The sequence below is a fragment of the Dasypus novemcinctus genome, chromosome 30 (assembly GCF_030445035.2).
Source record: "Dasypus novemcinctus isolate mDasNov1 chromosome 30, mDasNov1.1.hap2, whole genome shotgun sequence".
NCBI lineage: Eukaryota > Metazoa > Chordata > Mammalia > Cingulata > Dasypodidae > Dasypus > Dasypus novemcinctus.
The window spans coordinates 42,692,197-42,702,485 of NC_080702.1; the positions used below are offsets into that span (position 1 = coordinate 42,692,197).

At 38.1% G+C, this 10,289-nt stretch overlaps 1 protein-coding gene across 1 annotated transcript; it reads left to right on the forward strand.

Annotated features, from left to right (window-relative positions):
• Window positions 1–1,300: 1,300 nt before the first annotated feature.
• On the forward strand, window positions 1,301–7,268 carry LOC101417868 (olfactory receptor 7A10-like). Its single transcript, XM_058290424.1, has 2 exons — window positions 1,301–1,395; window positions 6,326–7,268. Exons 1-2 carry the CDS (start codon window positions 1,301–1,303, stop codon window positions 7,266–7,268), a joined length of 1,038 nt encoding a protein of 345 aa, XP_058146407.1.
• Window positions 7,269–10,289: the final 3,021 nt, after the last annotated feature.

Here is a 10,289-nt window from a genome sequence, read left to right on the forward strand (position 1 = left end):
TTAGGGGATTTGAATCTCTGGACTGACAATGTGATAGCCAGGTCCTGAGCCTCAACAGTCTCCAGCACCTACAATATGATTTATTGGACTTACCACACTCAGCTAAGATGGAGTTGAAGAAGGACAACCACCACACCATGGAGCCTAGAGTGATTACAACTGAAAGTGGGAGGATTGCATCCAACATCCATGTGGAATCTGAGCCTCCTCTTGACATAGAGGTGCAATGGACACAACCAATCCAATGTCCACATAGAAGAGGTGGCATTGGATTGGGAAAAGTGGACATGGTGGCTGATGGGTATGGGGAAAGGCAGGAAGAGATGAGAGGTGGAGGCTTTGGGACATGGAGCTGCCCTGGATGGTGCTTTAGAGGCAATCACCAGACATTGTAAATCCTCACAGGGCCCACTGGATGGAATGGAGGAGAGTATGGGCCATGATGTGGACCATTGACTATGAGGTGCAGAGGTGCCCAAAGATGTACTTACCAAATCCAATGGATGTGTCATGATGATGGGAACGAGTGTTGCTGGGGGGGGGGGAGGGGGAGAGGTGGGGTGGGGGGGTGGGGTTGAATGGGACCTCACATATATATTTTTAATGTAATATTATTACAAAGTCAATTAAAAAAAAAAAAGAAATAAAAAACCAACCCACAAAAAAAAAAAAAAGGTGCTAAGTATAGGTCATAGTGCATAAAAAGATCTAAATATATTTTTATAATTAATAAAAATTTTTAAAGTGAGAGACTAAATGACAGGTCCTGATTTATGTTGCAAGTGTAACATTCATAGTTGTTTTGGCTAAGCATCAGTAAGGAAATTTTTTACTGCCCATGACTTTATATCCAATGAACAGAGTTTTCCAATTTATTAAAGAGGAAGATAGAAAATTTCTGAAGATGGCAATCAGGACTGTAGCCATTTCCCCTGTCTGTGCTTTGGAGGTAAAAGGACCTAGTCCAGCTGGGTTCCTCCTTCTACAACTTCGGGGTGAACTTAAGTCACTGGCTGGGGTAAGATGCTAAGAGACAGGTGAGTTCATGGAGGAGGAGTAAGAAAAACTGGATTCACCTCACTTGCAGTCTTTTCTCCTGGGAGCAGAGTATCAGCGAGGAAAATTTTCCTTTCTGTCCATATTAGGTCTCACAGGGAAATAATGGATAATAGATGTAAGTAACAAGAAGAAAATGTGCTCATTAGCAAGTACAGGAAAGCTTTAAATTATGGATTGTACAACCTTGGGGTAGCCAGGACATGGTTATTTCTTTTGGAGACTATATTTGTTTAGAGAACAGATGCGAAGAGATAGAGCTTCAGACATCATCATCAAACTCCAAGGAAAGAATTTGGACTTCCACACGGAGACCTTCCTCTTAGAGATCCCATCCAGGTGAGTTGGAGAGCCCAGGGAGTGTTTCAGGAAGGGATCAGAGAGAAGAGTATTTGAAAATTTTTACCTGGGGTTTTCTGAGAGACTCTCTAGCCTACACCAAGTGGAAATATCTTCGGACTTGTTTTCTCATTTTGCTTTTGTTTTCCCATTTACTTACATATTTACTTACTTGCTGAATGAATGAACGAATGAATGATTTTTATGAGATAAAAAGGAAGTGTCCATTTGACTCAATAATATAGGGCTCAAATGTTGAAAATTAAACTTTGGTAATGGGAGCCCAATTAGCATAGGAATATTTAGGGAAATGGTGGTTCCAGAAATACCAGAATATTTCTCCTAGGAGATTTGCAGTGGAAGGCTGTACGGTGGATTGGGGACATTATGTTTTGTATTTCATTTAAAGATGTGGCACTTTTTTTATGTTTCTCTCTTCATTCCAATGAAGGTAGATATTACTTTGCAACAGTAATGATACACAAACTCTCTACAGGGTATGGAAATGAAAAATAGTTTTGATTGATAAAGAAAGAGGTGTACTACAACCATTACTTAGCAATTATTGCTTTATAAATGAAGTTAAATTAATTGTGGGGGGTCTTTATCAGTTTACATTCTCCCTTGCAAATTGTTCAAGTCTTGACTTTGTTACCTTCTGCCTCGGGATCTTTTATTCATATTATTACATTCTTTCCAATTTAGAATTACAACTACTTTTACCTATTTTGCTGATTGCCATTTGTTTCTTTTATGTCTTTTCAGATGTTTAGGGAGCATTTGAATGTTTACAAATTTTACATGACAAAATCAATCAGTGGTACTTATTGTTTTCTTTTATTGCTTTTGAAACATGGAAAGTTCTTATGCATCTATTGAGTTATTGAATCACTGTTGGAATTACTGAATTCTTGTTTTCATACCTCTGTTTTCCTGATATAAAATTTTCCCTTTTTTACTTGATCTATATCTAAAAGGTGCAACAGACTCTGCCATCATTCACATGGCATTCTATAAATTGAGCTACCATTAGACTTTATCTTATTTATAAGCATATTTGAATCCACATTCTTTTTTTATGGGGCTAAACTATAAGTTTAGATAGACCTTCTTCACTGCATTGTTACAAGTGAATTTGTGTATAATTATATTTCCAAGTCTTTACCAATTTAATTTTTTTATTTGAATATATTAAGCTATTTTACTTTCCATCTTTTATTTCAGTCATCCATTTTAGATATTACATTCAATTTTGTTTAATACAGTTGTTTTGAAAAAATATTTAACCTGGTTTTCTTTTCAGTGTCATTCAATTGATTTCATCACAACATAGTTTCTTATATTTTTTTTATAAGTGTGCATATATTCAAACACCATTACAACACACAGGTGAACACAGCAGATGATGTCTTGCTTATTTGTATCTTACATTATACTAGAAAAATTAGAGAACAATGCAATAAACGGGTGTGTGACATCATACCCTTATGGAAATATCACAGTTGTTCATGAAAAGAATGGATTTTCATGGTATGTGTTGGATTTTAGACAGTGTGATCTAAGAGGAACTGTCAGAGAGACCCAGTGTAGAGTGAAATGCTGTATAAATCCACTTAGTATTGTTGCAGAATTTGAGAGAGGTTCAATTATTTGCGTACAGAGAGGAAAGTTTAAATGGTCCCTTTGTTTCAGTTCTCAACAGGCTTGAATTAGCATATATATCTTCCACATCTTAGGTAAGCTTTTAGCATGGACTTCATACATTCTAGATAAGCTTTTAGCATATTTTGTTTGTATTTCTCCTGAATACTTAAAGTTTATAGACTTTGCATTGTTAAACTGGTTCCTGGGACTGGAGTCGTTGCCATGGTCACCAAGGACAGGACTGCAGCCTCTTACCTGTCTCACACCCACAAGTCAGACAGCTTGGATTGTCTCTGAAGAGACAAAGAGCCTCCCACCCATAGCCCACATCAGTATGAAAACTTTGGAGATCCCACGACTATGCAAGACAGGTTCAATGTCTGGGACATCACTGTCCACAGGACAGCCCACTGGGTGAGGGGACATTAGCAGCTAGTCCAGGGAGGCTCAAGCTTGCATAGAAGTTCTGTGTTTTGACTTCATTATCCAATGAGGAATCACAGCTAGATTTGAAGTTAAGCTTTGTCCTGAAGATCCTTTTGAGCCAATGTGAATATCAGCGTCAGGGTTTTTCAGTTTTCAATTGCTGGAAGAGATTAATATGGCCTGCTCATAAATTTGAACGTATTCTGATGTGGGCTATGGGTGGCAGGCTCTTTGTCTCTTCAGAGATAACCTAAGCTGTTTGACTTGTGGGTGTGGAATGGTAAGAGGCTGCAGTCCTGCCCTTAGTGACAATGGAAATGACTCCAGTCCCAGGAAACAGTTTAACAATGCAAGGTCTATAAACTTTAAGTATTTAGGGGAAATGTAATCCAAATATGCTAAAAGCTTATCTAGAATGTCTGGAGTCCATGCTAAAAGCTTACCTAAGATGTGGAAGATATATATGCTAATTCAAGCCTCTTGAGAACTGAAACAAAGGGACCATTTGGCCTTTCCTCTCTATATAAAAGAAATTTGAAAATCTTGTTCGGGGCTCAGTATTGAAACAGAAAGCTCCCGAGTCTGGCCGGCAGTCAATAAACCATTTTTCCTTCTCAAAATCATTCCTGAGTCCTGGCCTCTCTATACGCAAATAATTGAACCTCTCTCAAATTCTACAACAATTCTATATCCAAGTATGCCTACTTACCTGGAGAGCCAATTGAGAGGTATAAACTCTATAGGCTTTTGATATGCAGGGAGGATGCAAACTAAAGGTGTTAAAAGCTTACCAGGAATGGGGGGGTGGGTGATGTTAAAAGCTTACATGGAATGTGGGGGTTTCATGTTAAAAGCTTACCTGGAAAGTGTGAGGTTCATGTTAAAAGCTTTCCTGGAATATGGGGGATATGTGTTAATTCAAAGCTTACTTGGAGGATATAACCCATCTAATATTCAGGTAAAAATTTGAAGAAACTAACAAAAAGTCCTTTTGCATATAAGCACCGTTTGACTCACCACTCTTACTTACGTCTCTGTATAAAAGGGACCCAAAAATTCTATTCAGGACTCAGTTTTTATAAGGACAAGATTCCACGGAGTCTGGCCAGTCAAAATAAATCTTCCTTCTCAGAATTCTCACATCCTGGCCTTCAATACCATGTACACCCCACTACTCTCTGCTACAAAAAGATGATTAAAAAATTAAACATAAACATGGAATTTGATTTTTTTTTAAATGCAAAAAGAAAGACACATTTGAGAAGTGTAAGGAAAACCAGCCACATCTCATCACTAGTAAAAAAACCATTCATTAACTGACAGGAAATAACTAAGCTAAGTTTTTACATACATTATTTAAGTTTGTCAAACTTCCTATGATGGTGAAAGCTATAATCCTACTATGTTGGAAAAGATAAAATACTTAGAGAATGATTTGCTTCCTATCCAAGTTTATCACAGAATTTTAGAGATTCCAAAATTCTTAAATTTAATGTCATTTAAAATCTCTTCTACTGCTTCATGGAAAAAAATTTCCAAAATTTGTCATAGTTGTATTTTTGCATGTGAAATGGCATATTCCCATTGCTCAGTTTTTTGTGTGGAGTTCAATCTCTTCAATCTCTATGCTGTTGAAACTGTAAAAGATATCACTACTTTTGTAAAATTTTCTTCATCACAGTCTCTAAAATTTGACCTGAACTTATGACTTTTTTTAATCTCATGACGTTTCATTTCTCCATCTTTCCTCCATCTCTGATTATTGAAAAGACTTAATTTCTTTAAACATACGATAGAAAATGGCCACAACAAAAGGAAATCCCTTGTTTACATGTCCTTGCAAGCTTTGACCGTTGATATTCCTGGATACCATTTCTATTTTGGGAAAAGACAACCTGACATTGTCAACTTGCATTATATTCAATCCTGGCCAAATCAGTGTGGGTGGGAGTGAGAAGAGCTCCCCCAGTTAAAAACTTGCCCCCAGGAGGCCATTGTATGCTCTGTGTGTTCCCGTATTTATGTTTTTATTTATGTTTACCTGGAGGTTTTAGCAGTCCTGGAGAAGAGATAAATGAGTTCATATTTTCCAGTAGGAATGTCCAACAATGCAGAGACTAAATGAAATGGGAATGGCTCCATTGAATCTGTGGGTTAACTTTGCAACCAAATTAATAAAGTGTGAGAAGTACAATGTGTGAATAAGGAAATGCCTGAGTCTTGAAGTTTCAGAATCAATGAGGCCAACTCTTCCTTCATCACCTCTGACATCATCTCTGAACACTTCATCTTCCTCATCCAAGTGCAATACAGGCTTGCTTGGTGGCCTTGCATCTTGACATAATCCCATTCTGTAAATTCTTTAGTTTGGACATTCCTTCTGCTGGACACACTTATGTCTTCCCTGGGGCTCTTTCTTGAGGTCTTCAAATGTCATTTTATTGGCTTGTTTCACTTGGCACCCAGTAAAACATATCATATCCTATTGACTCACTCCTTTTTGCCTGGTGTCTTTTCCTTCTAGCAGTTGTCACAATATGATATATGATTATTTTATTTGCTTGTTAATTTTCTCCATCAATGGATTTCAGGGACACTTGTTTCACATTATATACCTGTTGTCTAGACAATGTCTGGCTCAAAATCTGTGCTCAATAAATATTTCTCATGAAACTTAGAACACATGATTGCTGGAGGACTATTATGGAAGGGGACCAGAAAGGCCATAGGATGCAGCTAAAGGGGAATTGTTCCATAAACAAGATTTGAAAATTAATTGCTAGAAAACAAATGTAAATTATAGCTAGGTTTGTAAAGACTTAATGTTTCAAAATTAGTGTTTTTTTCTATTTACCTTTAGTAACATCAACAATATGGAACCAGAAAATGATACTCAAATTTCAGAATTTATTCTTCTGGGACTCCCAGTGGAACAAGAATTACAACCTTTCTTCTTTGGGTTGTTCCTGTCCATGTACCTGATCTCCATCTTTGGGAACCTTCTCATCATCCTGGCCACCATCACTGACTCCCACCTCCATACCCCCATGTACTTCTTCCTCTCTAACCTTTCCTTTTGTGATATGCTTTCCATCACCACCACTGTCCCAAAGATGCTGATGAACATGCAGAAACAGAGAAAAGTCATTTCTTATGGAGGCTGCCTCACACAGATGTCATTTTTCTTGTTCTTTTCAGGGTTCAATGACTTCCTCCTAGCTGTGATGGCCTATGACCGCTTCATGGCCATCTGTCACCCCCTGCACTACACAGCCATCATGAATCCCCAGCTCTGTATCCTGTTGGTTATGGTGTGCTGGATCCTGAGTGCCCTTCATTCCTTGTTACACAGCTTAATGATGTTGCGGTTGTCCTTTTGTTCACCCTTGGAAATTCCAAACTTTTTCTGTGATCTAAATCTGATGATCCAACTTGCTTGTTCTGATTTCTTTCTTAATTACATAGTGATGTATTCTGGAGCTGTGGTGCTGGGAGGGGGTCCCCTTGCTTGGATCCTTTTCTCTTACTCTAAGATTGTTTCTTCCATATGTGTAATCTCATCAGCTCAGGGGAAATATAAAGCATTTTCCACCTGTGCATCTCACCTCTCTGTCGTCTCCTTATTTTATGGTACATGCATAGGAGTATACCTGAGTCCCACTGCTTCACACAGCTCACATTCAAATGCAGCAGCCTCAGTGATGTACACCATGGTCATACCCATGCTGAACCCCTTCATCTACAGTCTCAGGAATAAAGACATAAAGGAGGCTCTGAAAATATTCCTAATGGGGAATCCATAACAGTATCATTTGTCCTGGGTTTGAAGAAGTGCACCTGACTGCAGTATTCAAGCCTCAGAGCTCAAAGCTTCTATTCTTTAAACAATCTATGAAACTAGATCTTACCTAAGAGCCAGATATGACCTTAAATATGAGGATGTAAAATTTAAATCATATTTTGTGTTATTGCATATTGATGTGATGGCTTAAGCCTATTGATTTAATTAAGAAATCTTGGTGTCTTCGTGATAGACTCTTTATGCATTGTAACACAAGACTAGATTTCATGTTCTATACCATGCCAATGTATAACAACTTTGAATTTTTCCATTGTTCTGAATAAAATATCTGCCCCTTTCTACATTTGTCATAACTATTATAGGGCACTTTTGTGAGAAACCTATGTGTTTTCTCTATCATCCATTTTATTTACCACCAATTTCTTCAAAACTCCCTTCAATCCCTATGAAGAAAGTGTGGCTTGTTGAATAATTTGAAATCATTCCCAAAATGTTTCCTGGAGTGTTCTGATTTAGTGTCATGAGTTGTTCCTGCACAGAAATGCATTTCCTTCCAACAGCTCCTAGTTTCCTGCAAGTGACCCTCAGTGGTAGTCCCTTTTTAATAGATATCCAAAATAAATTTGAAAATAGATACTGATCATGAATGCAGTATCCAAATATCTGAAGGAATGCCAAATAATTTGCATCAGCCAAGTATTCTGAATGTCCTCAGTACTTTTTCCACTGATTACAGTACTAGTTAGGTATCACTATGTTATAGATTAGCGATATTGACCAGACTCAGACTTTGAATAAAGTTCCAATTGAGAGCTTTATTAGCCGTGTGGCGACTGTCTCATCCCACGCAGAGGAGAGAGCAGCCCCGAGTTTCAGGGAAGAGGTGTTTTTATAGCCTTTTCGGAGGGGGAGGGGGTTTACTAGTAAGCGAGAAAGCAAGCAGGCACAGAAACGGAATACTGTGGTTAGCTGAAGGTAGCGTATCTTTTTCTTTTTAAAAGCCCTTTTTTGTAATCAGCCCCATGTTATTTATTGGCATTTTTCTTGGGAGCAGCCCTAAGCCCTAAGTTATTTATTGGTACTCTTCTTGGGAACAACCCTAAGCCCTAAGTTATTTATTGGCACTCTTCTTGAGTGCAGCCCTAAGTTGTTTACACTTTTTTTTATGAGCGGCTCTAAGTTATTTATTTATCTGAAGACACTTGCAATTCCTATTTCCTAATGTAGTTCTATTCCTATTTTCCCAATGTGGCCTTGCCCTTACAACTACATAACAAATTGTGTCAAAGTAGTCAGTTTATGATAATGCTTCTATTACAGCGGCCAAATCTGTGATGTGGAGATATTTGAATTGTAGCCAGCTCTTTGTCAGCTTTGGAGGCTGTTCAAGTCTTTTCAGGCTGCCACTCACACTGGGGATTTGGGTGTTATAGACTGGTCTACAGTGTTCTTGACTGTGCAATGGCATATTCTCCATGTGTTCTCATCCTACCATAAGCCAACCTGGAGTTGTTCATAAGGCTCTAGTAGAGGTCCAAGGGAAAATAGCAAAAACATGCTGAGGTCTATTGAGGCAAATTGTCATTTCCAATTTATATTCATGGGCAAAGCATATTAAACACTAGTCAAGCCAGAACCAAAGGCGAATAAATATAATTCATGTCCTGATAAACTGCACCATGAAGTTTAGAAGAAATGGATTCAGAAGAAAGTAGTGTAAGAAACAAAGATTAGTTTAGTTTTCACATAAAGGAAGAAAATATTGATTAATGTAACCTGGCAGCCTACTGCCTCGGTATCCCACTCCTGGGTTAAACAGCATCAAAGGAAACCAGCTTAAGCCAGTCCTACAGGCAATAAAAAGATGCCCAAGAAAATTCCATTCCTTATTTGACAAAGGAGAGCAGGTAAAAACTAAAATGGTTGGAATGTGATGGTTGGAATGTGATGGGGAAAGTGGTTTATCACAAACTTTTGCATGGGAAATTTAGATCTTCTCGGATAGGCTGTAACTTCTAAAGTATCCAATCTATGGAGAAACAGAGGAAGAGCTTGCGTGCTAGGCTTAGGGGTATAAATTGTGTCATTTTTCTTTGTTCGGTGTGCCAGCTATGTTTTTTGGTTGTGTGCCCCTTCTTGCAAGATTGAGAATAAATTCTTTTCTTCTCCACAATTGGGTGAGCCTTATTTTCTTCCAGAAGAAGATTTCTTTCTAACAGTAAAAAAATGGGGCCCTCTTTGCATTTCAATTCTGCAATTCACATCAATAAAATTTTATTGTGATTCTTAAAAAATGAGAGCTTGAATGATGATTCCTTGCATTTGTCCCCTCAGCAACATTGTTAATTTCTTGAGGAGTAAGAGTCAATCTATACATTTCATAAACAGCAATGAAATTTTTATACCAGATCATTGTGTGTTTCAAAAACATGAACATTACATCCCCACCCCTTGCCTTCACATCAGAATTTTTATGCTGAGAAGAAATACACCCTTTCCTTCTTGATACCTCCTCAAGTGCAGGGACCTTGTAGGAACCCAGGACATAGGGATGACGCTCCCCAAATGAAACACAGACCAAAGCATCTAGCCACTGGCATAGCCTGGAAACTTATAAGTTCTAAAGTAACAGGCTTACTGCAAACTTTTATCTTCTAAAGGCTGTATATTCCCTTCCTGTGATAACATCATCAAATATCCCATTTGTGTGCTTCATGTAACTCTTACAGAAACTCTATTCTTATACCTTATGTAATGTCTTCATTCTGAAAGCCTTAATATCACCCCTCATTTTCTTCTCTTTTCTCTGGAGTGCTAACAACATTCTCAGACCAGTCACCATTGAAGAGCATCTCCTGTTTATAAGTCACAATAACACTCATGTCTAATGATTTCCCTGGTACATTCTTTGTCCTTACAGCTGCCCCAACCTATACACTTCAAAGTTGGATTGATGTGTGGTAAGTCACCCATGTGCAGTGCTGCCGTGCACAAGGAGTGCCGTGCCATGCAACAGCCTGCA

Excerpts from the sequence above, each read along its gene's own strand:
- LOC101417868 (XM_058290424.1), top strand. The coding sequence starts at position 1,301 with ATGCGAAGAGATAGAGCTTCAGACATCATCATCAAACTCCAAGGAAAG. Across the intron at positions 1,396-6,325 it reads CTCTTAGAGATCCCATCCAG|TAACATCAACAATATGGAAC; the intron begins GTGAGTTGGAGA and ends ATTTACCTTTAG.